The following is a 25999-nucleotide window of genomic DNA, read 5'->3' as shown; positions in this document are numbered from 1 at the left end:
TAGTGATGATCTTCTCTCACTCTGTAGGCTTTCTAGTTAATTTGATAGCTATGTCCTTTGCCATACAGAAGCTCTGCAGTTTAATGCAGTCCCACTTATCCAGCCTTTCTCTGATTTGTTGTGTTTCTTGGTCCTTATTAAGAAAGTTTCAACCTGTGTCAAGGAGGCCTAGTGTATCTCCTATTCCTTCTTGTAAATTTTCAGTGTATCTGCTTTTCCCTTGAGGTCTTTGATCCATTTGGAGTTAACCCTGGTGCAGGGTGGCAAAGAAGGATCCAACTTTAGTTTTCTGCAGGTACTTAACTAGTTCTGCCATCACCACTTGTTGAAGAGGCTGTCTTTCTTCCATTCTATTTTTTGGCTCCCTGATCAAAGATTAGGTGGCCATAGGTCTGTGGTTTAATATCTGGGTCCTCAGTCCTATTCCATTGGTATTCAGGCCTGTTCTTGTGCCAGTACCAAGCTGTTTTGGTCACTGTAACCCTGTAATAGAGTCTAAAGTTTGGTATTGAAATTCCTCCAGCGCTGTTCTTTCTGCTAAGAATTGTTTCTGCTATACACGTTTTTTTTATTATTCCATATGAAATTTTGGATTGCTTCTTCTATTTCTTTAAAGAATGATATTGATGGGTATTGTGTTGAATTTGTAGATAGCCCTTGGCAAGATTGCCATTTTCACGATGTGAATTCTTCCAATCCAGGAGCATGGGAGGTTTTTCCATTTCCTCAATTCTGGTTTAATTTCCTTTTTCAGGGTTTTACAGGGTTTTAAAGTTTTCATCAAAAAGGTCCTTTACATTCTTTGTTAAGTTAATTCCTAGGTACTTTATTTTCTTTGAGGCTATATTCTGCAGTGTCATATGGAACTTCTGGGTGAATCTTTTTTCCATATTTTTTATTGTAATTAATAGAAGAGTTACATGATATTTGCCAGATAGAAGGTGCATTAATTCACATACATTGCATTTAATTGAATTCCTGTCCGGTTTAAATGAAAAAAAAATGATGCCTAAAAGCCAGGTATGATGGTGCGTGCTTGTAATCCCATCATTCTGCAGGCTAGGGCATGCAGATTCTGAATTCCAGGATAGCTTGGACTATTTTGAAGACTACATATCAAAAATTAAATTAGGGGCTGGGAGTATGGCCTAGTGGTAGAATGCTGGCCTAACATGCATGGATTTGGGTTCCATTCCTTAGTACCACATACATAGAAAAAGCTATAAGTAGTGCTGTGGCTCAAGTGGTAGAACTTCTGCCTTGAGAAAGCCCGAGGACAGTGCTTAGGCCCTGAGTTCAATCCCCAAGACTGGAAAAAATTAAATTACATAGATATTACAAAATTGTTTCCTCTTGAGCAACTCATCAGACCAGACCCTGAGCTTTCCTCTGCCTTCTTTCTGTTCCTCATACAAACTGTGAAAAAGAGAAGAGGTACAAATGTTCCAATTCCCAGTTGGGAATTTTATTAGTTTTTTTTTTTTTAAAAAAACCTAAGTATTGATTATTTTTAAAATGGTAAGAAATACTATTTATTCATCACTCTTGAAATTAGTGTCAGGGCTATTGCAATAAGGATGAAGAACCCAGCTCAACTTTGCCTGTAGCAAATGCAGCTGTGGATTTAAAGCTATCTGAATGAGTGGGTCAAAGAGTAGGATGCTAGCAAGAGGAGACATGAAATGTAGGGGACTCTTGCTGAGTTGATTTAACAAGAGTCCTATTGAAGGAAGGTCTGAGTGATTCAGATATCAAGCACATAGGAAGAATTTAAATGGATTTTGAGAGTGATTAGATATGAAGTGGAAAATTCTCACTAAACTGATGTAGCAGGATTCATGTTTCAATTCGTCTAAGCAAGTTAAAGACAAGGGCTAAGGAGGAGACCCAATTAAAAAGAGCTTTAGAACAGTGTCCTGACATTCCATCAAAAAGGAATCTATTAATACCAAAGTGCTTCTTTTGTTAAGCAGCATGTGCCTCCCCTTCATCCGTTCCTGCAGCACTAAGGCTTTTTAAGAAAGTAATAAAATTATGGTTATGGAAATTCTAAGGGGGCAGGGAACACACTTTGTTCACAAGTCAGAAGGGTATTGGACTACAACTCCCATAAGTCAACGCAGGCAGGGATTCAACTCTTCCGCCCCAATCCCAAGCAATGCGCCTGTGCGGGAAATCTTGAGCTGCGTGGAAAATCTTGCGCAGAACGAAGTGGGCGGCGATATCCTTGCTGGAGGAGTAGGAGGAGGGGGTGGAAGAGGAGGAGAAGGAGGAGGAGCAAAGAAAAGGCTACCATAGACTTCTCGGCCTAGAGCGGCCCTTAAAGTGCGGAGTTGAGGAGGGCGGGCGGGGACCACCCCGAACTGCCCGCCGGCGGTATCATGGCGTCCCGGAACCCCCCTCCCCAAGGTGAGCGGCCAGGGCCCAAAGTCGAATCTGAGACGCGGCTCACAGCTCTCGACCTTGCTTCCTCCCCTTGCTCCAGCGTTCCTGGGGCTCTGTTTTGAGGCATCTCCTTTGAGCACTCCTTCTGGAGTAGTTTACCTACGCTCCAAGGAGCTCAAGCTGAAAGCGGTGCCCCTGCCCCAACACAGCCTTGCCCTACCCCGCCCCTGACTCTTCATCTCCATTTTCAAATGACCTTTCCCTTTTTCTTTTTCTTCTTCTTTTTTTTTTTTCCCAGTCCTGGGCTTGAGCTCAGGGCCTGAGCACTGTCCTTGGACTTTCTCAAGGCTAGAGCTCTACCACTTGAGCCTCAGCACCACGTCCGGCTTTTTCTAAGTATGTGGTACCAAGGAATTGAACCTGGGTCTTTGTGCATGCTAGGCAAGCACTCTACCACTAGGCCAAACTCCCTGCCCCCTTCTTCTTTTTTTTTTTTAAGTCCCACTATAAAGTGATTTTCCCCCAGTGTGTTGGTTCTTGCCCTCCTCAGGAGAACCCCCCCCCCCAGAAAAGGATCTCCAGGCCTTGATCCTGGTGATCAAGGGTGACCCCTCATAGATAGCGGTGTAACTCAACTGGCTAGGTTCCCATTTCCTCAAGGCCTTCCTTGGGCCCTTGGAGAGGAAATGGGAGTACTATTGCTAGGTCCTTTACTCTCAGCCTCTGGTCTCAGGAATTGAGTTAAGCACACTTATCAATTCCCATTTGGCCATTTTCATATGTAGACCATATATGTATATATATATATATATATACATACACACACACATATGCTATATTTCTGACTGAAGATTGACTCAATTTTCTTCCATTTTGTATTTTGAAGACTATGAGAGCGATGACGACTCATACGAAGTGTTGGATTTAACTGAGTATGCAAGAAGACACCACTGGTGGAATCGAGTGTTTGGCCACAGTTCGGGACCTGTGGTAGAAAAATACTCAGTAGCTACCCAGATTGTAACGGGTGGTGTGACTGGCTGGTGAGAACAGTACTTTTTCCCATGTGTTTTTCATCTGTTTGGTTAGAAGGTTGATGACCTTTTGTAAATGGGCTATGATCACTGTGCATGTTCAGTGGTCTATACTGTTAATTATAGGAGAGTCTAATTTGAAGCTTTTCACTATGATGTAAGTTGGTGTCATCAGAGAGATTCCCCGTTGAATTCTGATTATCCTCTCCCATGTCCACCACAGTCACTCTTCATTCTATTGAATTCTTCCTTTTCTCAGGTCCAGCAAATGCAGTAAACCTGATTGAGCGATAGAAGATAGGAAGAAATATGAGAATATTGTGCATCAGTGTTTACTTACCATTTGTGCTAACAACTGAGAAAACCTATTAGAAACTCCCACAGCAAAAGTAGCCTCTGAAATTGTGTTCCCTGTAGAGATAGTAGGGTAAATTTTAGTAAATGATAGGCTACAGGTATGGCACGAGTTAGTAGAACACTTACATAGCAAGTGACACACCCTAAGTTCAAACCCTGGTAACTGTAAAAGGAAAAAAAAAGTATGTTGATGACAATACAATTGATTCTGTTTTGTTTGTGGGCTGGTTTAGATTATGATAAAGCTTTGAAGAATTGAGAACATTGGTTTTGTGTTGGTAATAATAGACTGCTTACTGTGCAGTAGTATTACGGAATACATTAAGGAATAGTTAATAAACATTAATCAAGCTAGATAGCAACTCAAATCACATTATTCCATAGTTACTACTGAGGCTCAGTTCCTATGATTTTTGGAATAAAAGATTAGTGAGGTAATATGGGGCAGAAACAAATATGACTATTTTGAAAATGTGTAATGCCTAGAAATTTTTTGAAGTTAAGATATTTAACTTGTGAATAGTCATTTTTTCTCTACATTTTAAGTTCAATTCATCTAGTGTGAATATTTCCACTTAGTATATTTAGGTTAAAAATTTTGATTTCCTTGCACTTTGGAATGATGGTACATTCCATTATGCCATTTTTGTAAAGGCCACTTCATGATAGAAACACCCATTGTGAGGATATTGTGGCACAGAGATGCAGTGTTTATTCATGATGTGTATTAATTAACACTTCTCTATGAAAAATAAGCCTGAGAGCAGAAGAGAGATTTCTGGTGAGGGCCTATTCAATCAGACACTTCATCATAGGCTGATTGTGTCATTTTCCCTGTAATTCAGAGTATGGCCCTCTGCTTAAATGAGCTCATAATTTGGTGCCATGGTTAAATAGGGCCAAAAGCTCAATAGTAAAAGGTATTGACAAATAATTGAGAAATAAAATTGTCAGATCATTGAATACTTTCTCCTTGTAGATTAAATCTGGTAAGAACCTCATAATTGAGTTTGCTTGGAAAGCAGAGACAGCAGCAGTGAAATTAGTAGGTTCAGCTTAGTTACTGAAGCCAACAATGAATGCATAAGCTTGTTTAGTCCCTGAAACAGATGTGTTCTTGATAGTAATGTATACATTTGGGTTATATACAGATATCAGCTCAGAAGCTATGATTTCTTGAAATGACTTGTTCTGTAATATAGATTCAGTGTAGTATATTTTTGGAATCTTAAGGTATAAAACTAATATCGTGTGTGATATGTATGAATGGAATTGTTATTAATGTAGTTAACAAGTCAAGACATGAATGAGAGGACCCAGGAGATTGTATTTAGCAATAGGTTAGCTATAGGTGTTTGGTCATAAGAGATTTAAAAAATGGAGAAAAGGTGGATGAATGCAGTCATATTTAAGGCATATATGTGAAAATGGGACTAGGAAAATTGAGGGAATGGTGAGGTTAGGAGAGATGGGAAAGAATTATAAAAGAGGTGACAATCAGCATTGATCAAAATGCATTATACTTATAAACTGATATGTCTAACTAAATCCCCTCTGTACAATTACTTGAAGATTATGTATATATATATGCTACTTGAAGATTATATATATATTACTTGAAGATTTTATATATATATATATTTTTTTTTTGTGCCAATCCTCAAGCTTAAACTCAGGGCCCAGGTACTGGCCCTGAGCTTTTTGCCCAAAGCTAGCTCTAGCACTTGAGCCATAGTGCCACTTTCACTTCCAGCTTTTTGGTGGTTAATTGGAGATGAGAGTCACATGGACATTGCTGTCCAGGCTAGCTTCTGTGATCCTCAGATCTCTGTTTCCCGAGGAGCTAGGACTATAGGTGTGAGCCACCAATGTCTGCTAACAATTTTTTTGTGGGTCATGGAGCTTGAACTCTGTGCTTGGGTGCTGTCCCTGAGCTCTTCAGCTCAAGGCTACCACCTTACCCCTTGAGCAACAGTGCCACTTCAAGTTTTCTAGCGGTTAATTGGAAATAAGAGTCTGATGTTCTTTAGTGCTTGGGCTGACTTTGAACTGTGATCCTCAGATCTCAGCTCCTGAGTAGGTAGGATTATAGGCAGGAGCCACCATGCCTGACCTAACAAGATTTTTTTTTAATTAAAATAATGTCAAGATGGGTGGTTGTTAAAAGCCATGATGACTATTAGGACTAGTTCTTGTGCCTGGATAGTGGTCTAGAGAAAGGAATGGAAGTCAACACGCTTATAAGGTAGTGATGCCCATAAGAATAGAGGAAAGAAGTAATATTTTCGAGTGAAGTCATGGAACCCTGCATTCAGGTATACTCAGGATAATGCAGGAAGAGGCTGTGATTAATGGATGTGAGTGGCCAGCCTGGGCAATGGTACTATCACTTATACACTGGAATCTTAGCAGATTTTGGCTGGAAAGATGACATTTACTTTTGGCCACTTGGAATATGTAGTTTTGTGTATAGGATAAGCCCATCATATAATTTGAAATCTTAGTTTTTGTTAGGGCATGGTGACTCATGCCTGTAACCCTAACTAGCTTGGGAGATGGAGATCAGTTTGAAGCCAATCTAAGCAAAAAGCTAGCTACACCCCATCTCATTGAAAAAGCTGGGCATGGCAACATGCACCTGTCACTCTAATGACCCAGGAAGTTTAAGTACGAGGACAGCAATCCAGGCCATAGTGAACAAAACATGAGAGACCTGGCCTGGAAAATAATGAAAGCAAAACGGGTTTGAAAATGTGGCTTAACTGGTAGAGTGCATGTCTCACAAGCAGAAGCCCTTAGTGCAAACTCCAGTACTGGGAAAGAAAAGAAAGAAGGAAATTTCCTTGCAGGAAGATATGTTAGTTTCTTAGCGATGTAGTAACAAAGCACCACAAATTATGTAGGTTAAAACAACAGAAACTTGTTCTTCCACATTTCTGGAGGGTAGAAGTCTGAAATCAAGCTGTCAGAAGAACTGGTTCCTTCTTGGACATCTAGTGGGAAAAAAATCTCATGTTTATATCCTAGCTCTGGTAGTTGCCTGCTGTCCTTGGCATTCTTTCACTTATGGTCACTCTAATCTCTCTCTTTGTTCTCATCACATGGTCCTTTTCCTTCTGTGTGTTTATGTGTCTATGAGAGGTGACTCACAGTGGATTAAGGGCCTACCCTCTTCCAGTATGACCTCATCGCAACTAATTAGATCTACAGTGACCCTGTTTCCAATAAAGTTACATTTTTGAGGTCCCTGGAAGGACATGAATTTGGAAGAGACACTAACAATGTAAGACTACAGATGAAATACTAATTCTGTAATATCTGTAGATGAGACAAAACAGGCTACATATAAACATAGATAAGGAGGTTATGAGAAAGGTAGGGTGAATTCTGTTCAGTAAATTGGACACTGAGATTTGAGTAAAGTGGCTATCTTCCAGATTTATAGAACATTTTGATGGTATTAAGCAAAACAAAACAAATCATTTATTATGGGAACTTTCAGCTTACAGAAATAGAGAAAAGGGAATATAATTAACCTGAGTACTTGTTCAGTTTTAGTGGCCAGTTTTTTTTTCCCCTATAAATTCTCCTTTTCACTCCATCTCTTATTTTGCAGTAAAACCTCAGAAATTTTAGGTTGTGCCTTTTTTAGCTTATACCATGATTTATTTATTTTTTAATATGTTTTTATTGTATTTAATAAAAGGGTTACATGATATTTGCCAGATAGAAGGTACATTAATTCACATACATTGATACCCTTCCACATGTCTTGGTCCCCATTACCCTTCCCCCCATCCCCCTCTTGGTTTTCCCCCCTTCCCTGTCCAATTTCAAGTAACCAAATACAAATGTATCCAATATATCAGATAACAAAGTGAGATATTGTGACAATATGAGATAACAAAGGAACAGCAAAAGAGATGAGAGATAACATAGCACCTTAAGGACAGCAGTCATTCATTATATGGCTTTTGTTTCAATATCCTAGAGGTCCATTCAATTAGCTTCATACTATATGGCCTTATATATCAAGTTTTTGCTCTATTGCAAATCTTTGCTATTGGAGCCCAAGGTTTCTACTGGTTATGATGAATGAGGGAAACCATTGAGCCTAAGTTCCTTTGAGTCTGGTTTACTTCGCTTAATATGATTTTTTCTAAGTCTTTCCATTTCCTAACAAATGGGGGTGATGTCATTTTTTCTGATAGCAGCATAGAATTCCATTGTGTACAAATACCACATCTTGTTGATCCACTTATCAACTGAGGGACATCTAGATTGGTTCCATATCTTTGCTATGGAAAATAATGCTGCAGTGAACATTGATGTGCTAGTGGATTTAGTATGCCCTAGTTTCTGGATGGTTGGGTAAATGCCAAGTAGTGGAATTGCTGGGTCATAGGGAAGCTCTATGTTTAGCCTTTTGAGGCACTGCCATACTGCTTTCCATAGTGGTTGACCGAGTTTGCACTCCCACCAACAGTGTAGTAGTGATCCCTCCTGGCCACATCCCCTCCAGCATCTGTTGTTATTAGTTTTCCTGATCCTGGCCATTCTAACTGGAGTGAGTATACCATGATTTATACCATGATTTCTTTTTGTTGTTTCCAACTGTTTACATAAAGAAAAAATTGAAAACACACTTAAATGAGTATTTGGGTAATTTATATTACTCCTATTCTTCTTTAGCTTGTTCTCCTATATTTTTGCATCTATTTAAATTTATTGTTAATATGTAAGTGAAAATATGCATATGAATACTCTAATTTCTTACTCAAGAAGTAGGTGGTATATGGTAAGCATAGGAACACTGTATTAAGCAGTATGAGCTGTAAGCTTTTCTATATAAAGAAAGCTTCTTTGGTATTTGTATGATTAGTGTTTCATTGAGCGGATACATTTTAACTTTATTTAAACAGCTTTCTTTTCTTAGAAGCTTGAATATTTTGATAGCTTTAGAAATTAATAATTCTAGAACTTTACTCTCTTAGTTGTTCATTTTTGATTTGCCTGTATGAGTAGAGGGAAATACTAAATATTGCTAAGCAGGCAAGGGACATAATCAAAAGAAATGGGAAGACATTAAGATTTTATTAGGAAGCAAGGAAAAGTAGAAGAGTAGAGGACTTAGTACATCATTACTGTTCTCATCTTTATTATTTTTTCATTGAAGGTGTGCAGGATTTTTGTTCCAGAAGGTTGGGAAACTTGCAGCAACTGCAGTAGGTGGTGGCTTTCTTCTCCTTCAGGTATGCTAGAACTTTATTTCCTTTGCTTATATAGCTCGCCCTTGGGGACTGAGGATGTCCGGGTTAGTCATTTTGACTTCTTTTAGGCATCAGTTTATGGGTAAACTACAATAGGTTTTGAAAGCTGATATTTGTCACAATGAAGTAAAAACTTCATTCTCTAAGCATACTTTGTTCCCAAATGTTAAAAATAAAACAAATTTAAAAATTTATACTTTCTTGATACTTTTCCTATATGAGGGTAAAGGGTATGGGTAAAGAGCAATGGAGGTGATTCATCTGATTAATAATAAGATATTCTTTTTTTTTTGCCAGTCCTGGGCTTGAGCTCAGGGCCTGAGCACTGTCCTTGGATTTTCTCAAGGCTAGAGCTCTACCACTTGAGCCGCAGCACCACTTCTGGCTTTTTTCTATGTATGTGGTACCCAGGAATCGAACCTGGGTCTTCATGCATGCTAGGCAAGCACTTTAACCACTAGGCCAAACTCCCGGCCCAATAATAAGATATTCTTATGTGAAATACTATGGTGAAACCCTTTTGTATAACAAAGACACGGAAGTGAAAAAAGTGAATGACAAGGGGCCAGGAGTTTGGCCTAGTGGTTAAAGTGCTTGCCTAGCATGCATGAAGACCTGGGTTCGATTCCTCGTTACCACATACATAGAAAAAAAGCCAGAAGTGGTGCTGAGGCTCAAGTGGTAGAGCTCTAGCCTTGAGAAAGTCCAAGGACAGAGCTCAGGCCCTGAACTCAAGCCCCAGGACTGGCAAAAAAAAAAAAGTGAATGACAAGAAAATGAAACTTTTGCTGTTGTAGGATGGTTGCCAGCAAGAGGAGAGAGGGTTAACAGAGGTGAATGAAGACAAAAAAATGAACAACTAAAAGAATAAAGTTTTAGAATTATTAATTTCTGAAGTTAGCAAAATATTCAAGCTTCCATGAAGAGAAAGCTATTTAAGTAAAGTAAAATGTATCAACTAATCAAACACTTTATATTCATGTATGAAAATAGAACGGTGAATACAGTTGATATTGTTTTAAGAATGAGGGAGGAGAATAAAGGAGAGTAATACAAGGGGTAGGGTATATGGTACATTGGATGCATATATGAAAATATAATGAAATCTCCCTGTACAACTAATATATGCATGCAAATATAATAATATTTAGAGTATATAGCCTATTCATTCTTTTTTAAACCTACATTTAAGACTTGTGTGCACAAAATTCAAAAGGTCTATTTTTTGCTTATTCCTAATTATGCAGTTTTTATCCCAGAGAAAGCCACTATTAGCAAACTCTAACATGTATTTGAACACAAAGAAAACATCAAAGCATGCATGGCGAGGCACACCTATAATCCCAGCACTTGAGAGGATAAGGCAAAAGGATCAAAAGTTCAAGGCTAGCCTGCTAAGCAATCTTGACTGTGTCTCAAAAAAAAAAAAAACAAAAAAGAACAAAACCAAACCAGTCCAGTAGAACTAAAGAACCACAATAATATAGAAGAACTGGAGTATGGCTCAAGTGGAAGGATGCTTGCCTAGCATAATAATATAGAAAGTAGAATTTTTAGTTTTAAAAAGCTATAATCCTATTTCTGAGGCAGGTAGATTAAAATTTTAGTTCTGTTCATCTTCCTTTAAGGTCTGAAAATGCTTTGCTATTAGCAGATGTTTATCAAGATATTATCTAGCATTCATGTTTGTTTGGCATATATTTTCTTCAAAATATCATTCCCTGGAGAGCAAATATAGTAAGTCTCCAAATTGAAAGTCTCAGGGAATAAATGTTAGCAACTATTTTAAAATGCAGAGAACTGTCAGTTATACTAGATTTAAAAAAAGTGATTGATGTTCATAGCAACCAAAATCTGGCTTTAGTACCTAAGCCATTGATCCTATACTGTAATAACCAGTATAGTTGCCTTAAGTACAAAGGGATAGGATTTATGTGTTAAACACTCATTTTGAATTATCTACTAAACAGCTGTTTAAATGCTGTATTTTTTTCTATTAGTGACAGTATTAGGACTAATTACTTATTTCCTATGGTAGAAGGTAGAGAAAGAATATGATTAATAATCTAACTTTAGTCATATGCAAATTTACACACAAGAGAATTTTACTTAAGCTGATCTTGACTTAGGTTTGTATAGAATCAAGAACATACTTAATTCTGTCATTATTGTGAAAACTCAGTTGTAATTTCTGTTCTGGGCAAGAAGGTACTGGATTGAAATAGAACTACCTGAAATGTTCATAGAATAGAGACAATTACATATTATTATGTGTATTAATCTCTGCATGTTAGTTGTTCAGAAATTCATTTCAATCTGTTCACTGTACACCATTCAAAACAACATTTTACATTGCCACTCCCTACTTTTCCACATTCATCCATGTATTTGTGGAAGTTTACAAAGCAAATAACACAGGCCTTGTCAACACCAAACCACTTTTCCTGCCCAAACATTATTTGCTTGAAAACTCAGTAGGAGGCATCTGAAAGAGGAAATAAAGGAGTAAATGGCTTTTAGGCTAATTGCCTAATACCTTAGGCCCACATTCATATTTTTATAATTTTTATTTTAGATGTAAATATAAATGTTACTTTACTTAGAACATAAAGCTTTTCTCTAATAACAAGCATTTCTAATAATAAATGTTTTCCAACAGATATTAATCATACAACCATCTTAAAATAGTGTGGCTGGTGGGAGGGTAGTAGCATTTACAAATAATTGATTATAACCAGCTACAGATTTTTCATCCTTCTTCATTCCTACTGCTTCATTTGACTTAAGAAAAAAAAGTAGATAGCCAGGTGTTGGTGGCTCACTCTTAAAATCCTATTTACTCAGGAGGCTGAAATATGAGGATTGAGGCTCAAAGCCAACTCAGACAGAAAAGTCCATGAGACTCTTCAATTAGCAAAACAGCTATAAATGGTAATGTGGCTCAAACTCCAGCTTTGAACAAAAATGCTCAGGAACAATGCTCAGACACAGAGTTCCACCCCCCAGGATTGGCACACACACAAAAATAGACAACATAAATCTTTTGAGTGCTTCTGAAGTTATACATGCACATGTTTCAAAGGGTCAAATATTATTTGTACACAACTTGTTATAGATTAGAATAATCCTCTGACTCCCTCTGCACCTTCATTTTTCTTTCAAAGCAACCAGTTTGAACTCTCAGCAGATTCTTTTTTATCCTAAACAAGTTAATGGGGTATTTCTTGATCTTTCAGTTTAGTTAATGTTGGCTTATTATGGAATATGGGGATTTTAGTATAATTTGTTGAACTGTTTTGTTCTCTGGACACACCCCCATCTTAAACACCTGAATGTATTCTGCCTCCTCCCTCTACCCCACCCTGCTTCATTATGGGTATTAATGGTGTAAGATCATTACCTAGACTTCACTGAGCCTCTTAAAATATGTCTTTTATTAGGTTTTATTAGAAATTTTATTTTATTAGAAATTTTGAAATTATTTCATTCATTCCTTCATTCATTTAGAGGTACTGGGATTTACATATTAAGTGAAGTAAGCCAGACCAAAAGGAGGAGGTTAGGCTCCATGGTTTCCCTCATTTGTAATAATTAGTACACATCTAGGACTGTCCTGGCAGAGGATTACAGTAGCTCAAAACCTATGTATAACATAAGGTCATATAGGACGAGACTAAATGAAAGGATCTCTAGGATATGGAAACAAGAGGTTTATCTTGTGTGATTGTTGTTCTTAATGTACTATGTTATTTCTCTTCTCTTTTTTTGCCTTTTGGTTAATCTCATATTGTTACTGTATCTGACTTTGTTACCTGGTATATAGTATATATGTTTATTTGTTTATTTGAAATAGGAAAGGGAAGGGGGGGAACAAGATGATTGGGAGGCTGTGGGGGAGGGAAATGGGAACTAAAACCTGAGAAGGGGTATCAATGTGTGAGAAGTAATGTACCTACTACCTGGTGAATGTAACTGTAACCCCTCTATACATTACCCCGACAATAAAGAAAAAGAAGTACTGGGATTTGAACTCATGGCCTTTTGCTTTTCAGGCAGGTATTCTACTGATGACCCACACTTCCTTGAGATTTTTGCACTGAATATGTTTGAGATAGGATCTTGCTTTCTACCCAGGTGTATACCATCATGCCCATCATCTTCTGCCTCATAGACTTCTGTTTAGCGTGGACTAGAACTACAGTCCTCCTATTCTCAGCCTCCACAATGCTGCGGTAACAGATGTGTACCTTAGTGCCCTGATATTGGTCTGTTGGTTGAGAAGGAGTTTCAGAAACTTTTCTGCTCCAGCTGTTCTTGAACCATGATCCACCTTTTTTCAACCTCCTAAGCATTTTAGAATTATAGATGTGAGCTGCTGACACCTAGCACTGTGATTTTCTTTTTGTGTGCCTAGAGTGGGAGGGAGGATGGGGGAAATATTTCTTTAGAATAGTAGTTGACTAAGTCTCTTTTTTGGTCATCTGTATCATATAGTCTGCCAGTTTATTATTTTTGACAAACTCCTTTGCCCTGCTTGTTGTCTGGGCAAGTGTATAGCTCTTACCCTGGGGTTTCACTTCAATATCATTTTGCCTATGCCCTTTGCTTTTGTCTTGGATTGTTTCCATTATCGTATGTCTTTTTGATGTATTCCCTTGTTTTGGTGGGATCTGTCTTCCAATAACTTTGGAAGGAAATGAACACAGGAACTGTACTTTTTGAGGTACTATTTGAGACATTGCATATATGTAAGTTTCTTTGTTTTCCTCTGACATCTGAGTAGTAGTTTAGCTGGGTTTAGATATTGGTCTATTTTATTCTGACTGACTTTTGATGATTTTGTTAAAAGTCTACAGTAAAGTAATGCTAAGATCCTGAACCTTGTGGTGTGTGCACTTCTCCCTGCCCCCAATTCTGCTCCTAGTAAAGCTTTTAGGATTTCCTTGTTTCCTTGTCTCCATTGTCCTGATTTTTCAATTTTTCATACTCATGTGCCTTGTGGTATGCCTAGTTATTGAACAATTGTGCAGTAAACTTAATGATTTTGTACCATTGGGAAACTTTTTTTTTGCCAGTCCTGGGCTTCGACTCAGGACCACTTCTGTTTTTTTTTTTTCTATGTATGTGGTACTGATGATCGAACCTGGGTCTTCGTGCATGCTAGGCAAGCCGTCTACCACTAGGCCAAACTCCCGGCCCCAGGGATACTTTTTTATATGATTTTTTGACTTTTTTTTGGTGTTGGTCCTGAGGGTTGAACTCAAGGCCTGTGTGCCTGGGTGCTATTCCTGGTTTTTGTATTTGTATTTTTGCTCAAGGCTAGTGCACCACCACTTGAGTAGCCTCACATTTGGCTTTTTTGGGGGGTGATTCATTAAAGAAGGCTACTCAAGTGGTGCTGTGGTTCAAGTGGTAGAGCTCTAGCCTTGAGAAAGCCCAAGGACAGTGCTCAGGCCCTGAGTTCAAGTACCAGTACTGGCAAAAAAAAAAAAAGAGTTTCACGGCCTTGTTTGCCTGCTTTGGCTTTGAATTATGATCCTCAGATCTTAGCCTCCTGAGTAGCTAGGAGGACAGGTTTGAGCACCAGTGCCCAGCATATTCACTTTCTTTTCTTTCTTCTTCTTTCTTTTCTTTCTTTTGTTTTTTGTCAGTAGTGGGATTTGAATGCTGTCCCCAAGCTATTCAGCTCAAGGCTATTGCTCTACCACTTGAGCCACAGCACCACTTCTGGTTTTTTTTTTCCAGTCTATGCTGGGGCTAGGTTTGAACCATGATCTTCAGATCTCAGCCTCCTGGTAGCTAGGATTGCAGGTGTGAGCCACTGGCGCCCAGCCATATTTACTTTCTTGATGAATCTTTCAGTTCCTTTCTTTCTTTAGTCAGTTTTAGGTTTTTTTTTTTTGTGGTCTGGGGTTAAATTCAGGCCTTATACATGCTGGGCAGTGCTCTAGCACTGAACTACATATATCCCTCATCCTCTCTTAGCCCCTGCACTTAGATTTTTAATTTCCATAAACAGCTGCTATTGTTGCTGCTGTTCCTCCTCCTCTCTTTCTTTTTTGAGATTGCAGCAGTAGATTGTATTTATTACATGCAACTTACTCTTTTCCAACCCATCATGTTAAGCGGTGCTATAGATAGCAGATAGTCCCTACAATCAGGCCTTTATAAATGCATCATATAATAAGTAGAGCACTAGCATTCTTGGAAACCATTTTAATTGCATGACCTTATACTAAGGAAATTGAGGAGAAATAGTGTGGTTGAGTGTCTCCTCTAATTTGAATTGAAGATAGATTCTTAAATAGTGCCTGAGACTGAAAAGTTGTCCTTAAATTATCAGATGCTGGTTTGAAGTGATTACCTTTGTAGATTGCACATCTGGAGTGTTGATCCAAATGGTCTGCCCTGCATGAATTCTTAGCATCTATACAGAATGTTTAGCTAGCAATTTAATTTTTCAGTTTTGCAAACAACACTGTAGTAATTAGCCACTATTTACATCTTTTCACATTTCTGTGAGACAAGGTAGAGTGTTCATACTGAAGCCCTTTGATTGTCCGGTACTTTAAGAAAATGTTTCTTTTTTCTTTTTCTATTTTTTTAATTTGCTTTCTTTTTTCATATATTTTTATTGTAATTAATAGAAGGGTTACATTATATTCACCAGATAGAAGGTGCATTACTTCACAAACATTGACACCCTTTCTCATGTCTTGGTCCCCATTTCCCTCCCCCTCCCCCCTCGCTGCTCATGTTGTTTTCCCCCTTCCCTATTCTCTCTTTTTTTGCCAGTCCTGGAGCTTAAGCAGTGTCCTTGAGCTTTCTCAAGGCTAGAGCTCTACCACTTGAGCCACAGCACCACTTCCAGCTTTTTCCATGTATGTGGTACCAAGGAATTGAACCCAGGGCTTTGTGCATTCTAGGCCACTAGCATATGCTACCACTAGGCCACGCTCCCACCCATTGAAAATATTTTTGTATTACAGTCCTTTTAACCCAACATGAAAGGATCAGCTGGGGTTTTCCCTGTTATTAAAAAAAATTACAGGGGCTGGGGGCTGGGAGTGTGGCCTAGTAGTAGAGTGCTTGCCTAGCATGCACGAAGACCCGGGTTCGATTCCTTGGTACCACATATATAGAAAAAAGCCTGAAGTTGTGCTCAAGTGGTAGAGCTCTAGCCTTGAGAAAGTCCAAGGACAGTACTCACGCCCTGAGTTCAAGCCCCACGTCTTGCAAAAAAAAAATGTTTAGCTATTGGAAATGGCGCTGTGGCATTGGGCATTAGCCTTGAGCTGAAGAGCTGAGGGACCACGCCCAGGCCCAGAGTTCAAGCCTCACCACCGACCAAAAAAATGACCTCTCTATACTGCATTCTTGGAAGGAAACTAATGCTACTACAACCCATACTCAAGGAGTAGGAATGAATAGTATACCTCCTTGAAGGCAGAGTATCTATATAAATTATTTATAAATGGGTACAGGGACAGCAAATATTTGTAGTCTCAGAGAGATAGACTAAGGCAGGGAGGCTCATTTGGTCCCAGGAGTTCAAGGTGTGCATGGGAAAAATAAAAAGACTTCAGAAAAAAAAATAAAAATGTTTAAAAAATCTTCCTGAAGCTTTGTCTTTTCTCAGTTTGTTAATTTTATTCATATTAGTATGAACCTATGGACTTTCATTTTATACTCTGGGTTTTGATGTAATATTTTATTATTTTATTTCTCAAATTATTTCAGCTTTGATAACTTTTAATTGCATGTGTGTGTACATGCACATGTGTGCACACATGCATATGTGTGTGTGCTCACACACATGTATGTGCCTAAAACCTTCAAGCATTTTTCGAACATTTTGATAAAGCACATTGTTACAAGGTTTATACAGTTTGGGAGTGAGGGTAGGAAGAGAGTACTGGGGCATGAACTCAGGACCTTAAAATTATTTCTTTTTTTTTTTTTGCCCAAGGCTGGAACTCTAATACTTGAGTCACACACTGTGTGTGTGTGTGTGTGTGTGTGTGTGTGTGTGTGTGTGTGTGTGCGTGTGTGTGTCTGTGTGCATGTGTCTCCGTGTCTCCCTGTCTCCCTATCTCCCTGTGTTCATGTCCATCTTGGGACTTGAACTCAGGGCCTGAGCATTGTCCCTAATCTTTTTGCTCAAGGCTAATGCTCTGCCACTTAAACCACAGCTCTACTTCTGGCTTTTTGGTAGTTAATTTGAGATGAGTCTCACAGTCTTGGGCTGACTTCAAACCATGATTCTCAAATGTGAGGTTCTTGAGTAGCTAGGATTACTTGCATAAGTCACCAGCTCTAGCCTTATTTTAACACATAGTCTTTATAATTTTTTATGGCACTTTCAATAGGAGCCAAGGCCTCCAGCATGCTAGACAGTTATTCTGCCACAGGGCTACACTCCTGGGCCCCTTATTTTTAATGTGACTCTAGGAAAGTCAAATATTTTTCAGAAAGTACTCATCACTGCCTCACCTCCTTTCTAGTCTGCTGGTTTCCATTGTTTCACGAGTTCTGGGAATGAACAAGACTTTATTAAATCTTATATGGTCTATTCTTAGGAGGTAGTTGTCAGCAAGATTAGATGGACCAAAATCCCACTGGAAACAGATTACTTATACTTGGTCAGTTTATACTGGTATTTGTCTTCAAGGGAAGATGACAGTGACTCTCCAGAAGAGTGACAATGGTAGTAGGTTATGTCAACATGAGGGGGGGAAGGAGGGAGGGAGAAAGAAGTGAGGGACGGAGGAAGGGAGAGAGAGAGGGAGAAAGAGGAGGGAGGGAGAGGGGGGGAGGGAGATCATTATCTCACTCACCATTATACATGATAGGACCATCTAGGCCAGTCATTTTGTTAATGTCATTCTAGCCAGGTTGGTTTAATGCAGCTCTTGGAATTTAGTATTTATGCACTGTCTTTATCATCATTCTTTCAGTGTATCTCATTGTTTGCCTGACATTATTTGAGACTATAGGGATGCACAGATTCACAGTCTTCCGGGAGACGTGAGAATGGGTAAACAAATTTTAACCATGTGGTCAGGGCTAAGCTGGAAGGGGTTATGTGCTGCAGAGAGAACAGAGGGAAGAGATTGTAACTGCTTCAGGTGTTGAACTATTCAGGGAAGCAGAGCCCAGAGATGCATTCATGTCCTTAGCATCTCATAGGTTTTTCAGCTTTCCTGCAACTAACTGTTCAACAGTTTACCCCCAAAGAATGGGTTATTTAGACTCTGCAAAATCTTTACCTCAAACAACCTGATACTTGTTAACTTTCAGTACCAGATGACTATCTATAAATATTTTTATTGTATATAGAATGTTTGTGAGAGTTTATTTAATCTGCCTGATTAAATGGTTTCTTTTATTCATTTGCTAGAGATTATGGGATGGGATAGATAAGCTCTTTTGGGAGTTATCATCCCCAGTATAACTCATGGCAAAACATTAACTTTGAAAAAACATTGTAACTAACAATGTGAAACCTTAAAAATGATAATTGAATTTTGATTGCTGATGGGTGGTGGCATAGGTAATATTTTTTGGCTTGTTTGAAGCAACCATATACATGCATAAAAATCTTTGTACTTTTCACAAACTATAAATTGAATAAAAAGATAAATTAAGATTCAGCAAAAGTTAAATTTTAGCTGGGCAGGGCAACTCAAGCCTTTAATCCTAGCTACTTAGGAGGCAGAGACCAGAGGATTTAAGTTCAAGGCCAGCCTGGATAAAAAGATGACAAGACTCTACCTTACTAAATGGCTATGGACTATGGTGCATACCTGTTATCTCAGCTATGTGAGAAGCACAATGGCTGGGTGCAGTGGTGTGTTCATGTCATCCCCAGAGACATGGGGAAGCATAAAGTAGGAGGATTACTTTCCAGAGCAAAGCCAATCTTTACCTGAAGAATTATCAAGTACAGAAAGGGTGGCCAAAAGTGTGGCTCAAGTGGTACATACCTGCCAAGACTCAGGGTCCTGAGTTCAAACCCCAGTACGTGTAACAAACAAAAATATTAAATTCTACAAAACTTCAAAGAAGATTGCTAATTTGATTACTTAGTACAAGTATGAAATCTTTTTAATTTTAATTTTGAAAAGGCTCTTTCCCTTAAGGTTCATTATCACCTGCATGCTTGTGATCCAAATTGCTGTGTTAAGTACTGCCAGAAAAAGCTTTCACTTGCCATTTGATTTAATCACCTCTCTTTTGCTGAGGTTAGAGTTTGAAGTGGTAGTAAGTAAGTAAAGGAAGATACGCAAATGAACAAATTCTCTTGTGGAGTCCATCACAGAGAAAATGGAACCCAAGACTTCCAGTCAAGCTATTTATATGAAATTAGATATTTTTATTATTTGAAATATTCTATGTGTAGTTAAAGGCAAAAGTTATAAATTAAAAGCTTATGAAGAAACCATAAGTTTGATATAAACAATTTTATAATGGTATATTTGGCTTAGTGTTTACTACTGTTGTGATTACATTTTGAGTTTATTATTTGGAGGCAGTGACTTATTATACTGGTTTACATTTGTGCTGTTGTTTCTCTTCAGATTTTGCAATGTCTCAGCACTGTGATGAAGGTTTTTCTTATAATAGGCATTGAGCCACAGGTTTACTACAAGTATTTGTAGCATGAAACTTATTTGGAGCGTATTTCTTTTATATTCTTTATTGAAAAGAAAGTTATCTCATATTGTTACAGTATCTCACTTTGTTATCTGATATATTGGATATATTTGTATTTGGTTATTTGAAATTGGATAGGGAAGGGGGGAAAACCAAGAGGGGGGCGGGGGGAGGTTAATGGGGACCAAGATTGTGAAAGGGTATCAATGTATGTGAATTAATGCACCTTCTATCTGGCAAATATCATGTAACCCTTTTATTAATTACAATAGAAAATATATAAAAAAAGAAATTACCAGATGAAGCTGGGCACAGTGGCTCACACCTGTAATTCTAACTACTCAGGAGGCTGAGATCTGAGGATTGCATTTCAAATCCAGCCCGGGCACTGAAGACCGTGAGACTCATCTCCATTTAACCACTAGAAAAGCGGAAGTGGTACTGAGGCTCAAGGGGTAGCCTTGGGCTGAAAAACTCAGGGACAGCTCCAGGCCCAGAGTCCAAGCCCCATGACTAACCAAAGAAAAAAGAAAGAAAGAAAGAAAAAAGAAATTACCAGAAACTATTCCTAGTTTAAGTAGAATCAGAGTTCTTGAAGGGCTTCTATAAGTCAACTTCAGATTTCTTTATTGACTTAACTGATTGGCTTTCTGATTCCTAGTGTTTAAACATCCATTAAATTAAAAGGTACTCTTTATTAGCTATATAATTGGATAATCTTCCTATCTTTCTACCTAGTTACCCATTCCAAAAGATGTGATAAAATTGTGTACAGATAAAATGTTTTTAATCTTCTGTATTCATGTACTATACTTTTCACAGTGTTCATCATATAATTTTTTTTAGGTTTAATGTCTAGTCTCCCTGCCTTGAAGCTGTCTGTGATTAACGCAATTTGCACTTAGTGCTTGCAGAATGAATAAACTAGTGACTATATAGCAGCTTCTTGTTTATAAGCTTTGTGAATTTCTCATGATCCAAGTATTCATGTAATTCTTGGATAATAGTAATTTTCATCACATTTTTGCAGATTGCCAGCCACAGTGGCTATGTGCAGATCGACTGGAAGAGAGTTGAAAAAGATGTAAATAAAGCAAAAAGACAGATTAAGAAACGAGCAAATAAAGCAGCACCTGAAATCAACAATATAATTGAAGAAGTAAGACAGTCTTCCATTTCAGCTTTATTCTTGTTGTTGTTAATGGATCTCAGTAGAAAATGTGACAGGATTGCCTTCTTTAAAAATGGTGTTTATAGTCATTTATCTAGAATACTAGGTAGAAATTGTGATCAAGCCACCATTTAAATCAGTCATGTTTTCATGTTGGGACATGGGCTTCCCCTGGCTCTCCCATCTACTTGGATGTGTGTGTAAAAGCTGACAGCATTCTTCTCCTAAAAGCTTTCCTCTCCTTTTCTAAATGTGTATGTATATATGTATAAAGAAAACTGTTATTTTTTGTCTTGAGGCAAATGGTTTGAAAATACATTTTTTGTTTCATTAACATGTTAAGATATTAGTTCTACGAATATATTTCATATATACATTTAATACATATTTTATGTGTATTTTGCCTCTTTTTTCCTTGTGTTCTTTTTAGAATTCAATACACTCTTGGCTTTGCTTTGTTGCTTTTTGTTTTGTTTTTGTAATCCTCCCTTCAACCTTCTACTTAAAAAATTTCAAATCAGTTGAAAAGTTGAAAGACAAAGTAAATACCCAAGTACTCTTCACATATTTGCTAAATTATTCATGTTCTGCTGCATTTTTTTTCTTCTCATCTGCTTAAGGCTGCCTGACTGTGTTGATAGTTTTACTTGTTTTTTGTGCTGCTACTGGAGCTTGAACTCAGGGCCTTACATTCTCATTTGGCCTTCTAATACTTGAGCTACACTGCTACTTCCAGCTTTCTGTTGGTTACCTCACATTTGTCTGCCAAGGCTGCTTTAGAACTGTGATCTTCAGATGATTGCAGCCATGAGCCATCAGTGCTTGACTTGTATTGATAATTTTATGTGGCCTATGAAATGATAGCATAATTATCCAAATGGCCCGTGGTAGAAAAAGGTTCCCCACCCTTCCCTAGAGTTTCCTTTAATTAAACAGTTGTCTTATTTGATGCCCCTTCCCTTCCCTTCCTTCCTTCCTTCCTTCCTTCCTTCCTTCCTTCCTTCCTTCCTTCCTTCCTTCCTTCCTTTCTTCCTTCCTTCCTTCCTTCCTTCCTTTTTTGTGACTGTTTGCTAGGCAGAACCTCTCATAGTCTGACTTTTCCTTTCCTTTTCTGTTTTGTTTTTGTTTTGTGCCAGCTCTGGGGCCTGAACCTTAGGTTTGGGCACTGTCCCTGAGTTTTTGTGCTCAAGCCTAATGCTCTACACTTGAACCACAGCTCTACTTCCAGCTCTGTGTGTGTGTGTGTGTGTGTGTGTGTGTGTGTGTGTGTGTGTGTGTGTGTGTGTGTGTGCTTAATTGAAGGTAAGAATTTTAGATTTAACTGCCCAGGCTGCCTTTGAACTTTGATCCTTAGATCTCAGCCTCCTAAGTAGCTATTACATGCATGAGCTACGGTTACCCTACTCTTTTTGTCTTTTCTTTTTTAAAAGACTTTCTTAGTATATATTAACTATATAAACAGAGTTTCATTGTGATTTTTCCATACATGCATACATTATATCCCATCAACCTCACCCCTCTTGACTTTTTTCTAATAGCTTGTGATTTTATTTGATTAATAATTTTATTAGTGATTTTTTTAATTGTAGACTTTTTTACTGGCATAGTGAACTGTTAAATATCTTTTTGGCTGCTGTGGCAACTTATTAACTGACATATATTAATAGCTTGATGAGTGGACATTTCATATCTGCTCTACATACAGTTTTCTTTTTGCTTGGAAGACTTTTGCTACACAGTTGCCCATTGTCTTAGTAGCTAACAAGTTTATAGGACCTGGCTGTAGGCTCTGGGGTCCTTCAGTTAAGGACAGAAACTTTTAGATGATTGTTAAAGTAAATAGCTGCTAATGTTTCCCTTCAGCTTCAATAATTAAGAGTATTTTTGAAATTTGTGTCTTTATCATGATAAAGTATATGTAACAAAATTTGCTATATTTTAATCATGCTTAAGTTTAATATTCAAGAACATCAAGCACATGCGTTTTCTGTACAATTGTTAATGCTATCAATTTGTAGAATTATTATTATTATTATTTTTGGTGGTACTAGGGTTTGAAATAAGGGCCTTGTACTCACTAGGCAAATTCTCTACCAACTGAGTTACCACCCTTCGCCTTAATTTTTGTTATTTCAAACAAACTTGGTTCTCATTAAATATGAATTCCCACAAATGCCCTTTATTTTTTGGCCTTAGTAACCTCTATTCCACTTTCTGACTCTGCATTTGATGATATATAAGTAGTAATACTCATTTGTTCTTTTTAAAAAAATCTCTAACATCTCCTAAAGTAGTATGTTAAGGTTCATCCACATTGTAGCATAATTAAGAGTATTTTTGTTGAAATTTGCTTTGTTTTAGGCAACAGAATTTATCAAGCAGAACATTGTGATATCCAGTGGATTTGTGGGAGGCTTTTTGCTAGGCCTTGCATCTTAAGGAGACGAATGTTCTACCTTAGTGGATTCAACTGTCAGAAGAAAAATGGTGGCCACAGGGTGATATCTCAATAGAACTTGCCACCAGAGTCTCGAGAGTGAAGAAAAACAATTAGCTGGACAATACCAAATTCATGAGTTAGCTTTTTGCCATCTAAAGCTTGGCAAACTAGTATCTGCTGTAAAACAACCTATGTGGTATGTGAACCGTAGTATTCTTGAGCAAAACATGGCTTTTAATCAGGTATTTCATTTAATTTGCATTTGTTTAGAATTGGCTATAAAATATTACTATTGGATATAGATGATAAATATAGTGAAAGGAAATCTGTTGCTTTTATTGCCCAATGAATATGATCCTCTTTTTATATTGTTCTTCATTGTGTTTTACTCTATACTATCAATAATTAAAATTTGTCCTTACAGCTTTCGTTTTGTAAAATAAACAAATGGAAGAACCTTTTCTGGAAGGTTTTAGGAATAGAATTAGTAAAGATGATAACTAGATTCTAATGTACTATAATACCCATCTTTAGGTTTTTTTCCCTGTATTTCTTACTTTGCTCATATAATAATTGTATATGTCAAAGACAACTTTTCTGAAGAAGTAGTACATGTCTAAAACTCTTTTTCCTTTTTTTAAAAATGTCTTTTTGTATGTTACCTTTTCTTTTTTCTTTTTTGGTCTATTTGTCCTAATTGCCTTGGCAGAGCTAATTATTTTGTGAATACATATACTTGAGTCATTGATTTATTTTATTAACTTCAAGTCTCCTTTGGCGTTAAAATACTTAGTAGTATATTGTCAATTTGTTATCTAAAGAATTACTATTTTTGCTGGGTGTGGTGGTTCATACCAGCTCCTCAGGAGGCTGAGATCTGAGGATCAAGGTTCAACGTCAGCCTGGACACAAAAGGACCTGAGACTCTTATCTCCAGTTAACCTCTAGAAAAGAAAATGGGAAGTGGGGCTTGGCTCCAGTAGCCTTGAGCTGAAGAGCTCAGGGACAATGTTCAGGCCCAGGGGTAGGGCCTGAGCTCAAGGACAGCATCCAGACCAAGTTCAAGCTCCATGACCCACAAAAAAAATACAAGAATTAGTATTTTCTGTGTAGTCATGTAGCTTAAGGCAAATTGTCTCTTGATCAAGTCTGAAATGTAAGGATTAAGGACTTCAGGCTTTGGTAGCTTTATGTTGGTTGAACATTAGACCAGTTTACTGGTTTTTCAGGACCAACATCACACTCCCTTGGAGCCTTCTTTGCCTCCCCCCCCCAAAAATAACTTTCTGTATTGTTTTGTCTGTAAACTTCTAGGTGGGAATTGGTACAAACAGCAAAACCACATAGATTGAAATTTTTGGATTTGAAAGACTATAGATCTTGAGACTATCCATCTCTTTTTGATAGGTTGTTCCCATAATGTATTCTCTATGTAGTAAACATAGTATGCTTCATACTTTCAATATTGGTACAGGCTGTATACTTGCATTGTCATGAGACTCTTTAAACTTGAATGTGGAATCCATCTTTAATTTCTTGCTTTATTCTCATTAGTGCCTCAATATGACGCTAAATAAAACTTAGACTTTCTTAATATGAAGTGCGTTTGCTTATTCTTTGAGATTTTCTCTATTTCTGTCTAACCAAGCTTTGTATGGCTATGGAATTAAGAGGAAGAAATATTCACAAGTATGGTCAGGGCATGTTAGGTGGAACCTCACTCAGATTCGGTGCACCTCACCTAAGCGATCCAATATGGCTAGGAAAACCACCTTAGGGAGATCTAGGATCCATTTTCACTTTAAGAATATTTATACTGTCTAGGGTGTGTGTGTGGGGGGTGTGTGCATGCATGCATGTCCATGCGCACATGAGAATCCTGGGGCCAGCCTTGAATGTAGGGCCTTGGTTCTGTCTCTGAGATCCAAGGCTAGTGTTCTACCACCTGAGACAGAGTTCCACTTCTGGCTTATATGTGTGTGTGTGGGGGTAGTTTATTGGAGATAAGAGTCTTATGGAATTTCTTGTCTGAACTGGCTTCAAACTGTCATCTCAGATTTCAGTCTCCCGAATAGCCAGGATTACAGGCATGAGCCAGTATCACCTGGCTTATAATGTCTGTCTTTTTTTTAATGGTACACTAGGAGTGAGGTGAGGGATTTAAAATACCTTCAGACTTTCAACTAAAGTGATATCAAACTATTCCTATATACAATACTATAAGAGAACCTGACATTAGATGTAGTGGCACAGATCAGTAGTAGAGATGAACTACCTTGATAGTCCAGTTATATGGATGAAAATAGAAAATGTAGAACATTGTTTTTACCTGTGCATTTCTAAGTATCTTATGATAATTGAAAATACATGTATGAAAATATAAAAGACTACCACTAGTCAACATCTTCTCCCATCCCTTTACATGCCCTTTATTCTATCTCACATCTATTATCTTTTTCCTTCGAAGTTAGACACCACTTGAGGTAGTCATATGTGTTCATTGTTGACTAGTTTATAAAGCATATATCTGGTACAGGCTAAGTTTCCCTAGCTGAAATACTTAGGGCCAGAAGTATTTCAGATATTAGATTTTGGAATATTTTTTTTTGGCAGTACTGGGCTTGATAAGAGTCTCATGGACTTTAGTGCCTGGGCTGGCTTTGAACCGTGATCCTCAGTTCTCAGC

General features: G+C 37.8%; 1 protein-coding gene across 1 annotated transcript; it reads left to right on the top strand.

The window, feature by feature from the left end:
* The first annotated feature begins 2205 nt into the window (after positions 1–2205).
* On the top strand, positions 2206–24913 carry Fundc1 (FUN14 domain containing 1). Its single transcript, XM_090325860.1, has 5 exons — positions 2206–2409; positions 3272–3428; positions 8953–9028; positions 20733–20861; positions 23235–24913. The coding sequence occupies exons 1-5, from the start codon at positions 2382–2384 to the stop codon at positions 23310–23312; spliced, it is 468 nt and encodes a 155-aa protein (XP_090181986.1). The 5' UTR covers positions 2206–2381; the 3' UTR covers positions 23313–24913.
* The last annotated feature ends 1086 nt before the right edge of the window (positions 24914–25999 follow it).

The sequence above is a fragment of the Megascapheus bottae genome, chromosome X (assembly GCF_031878675.1).
Source record: "Megascapheus bottae isolate mThoBot1 chromosome X, mThoBot2.hap1, whole genome shotgun sequence".
Classification (NCBI taxonomy): domain Eukaryota; kingdom Metazoa; phylum Chordata; class Mammalia; order Rodentia; family Geomyidae; genus Megascapheus; species Megascapheus bottae.
The sequence above is the reverse complement of the archived record's forward strand: the minus strand, read 5'-3'. Positions and strand labels throughout refer to the sequence as shown.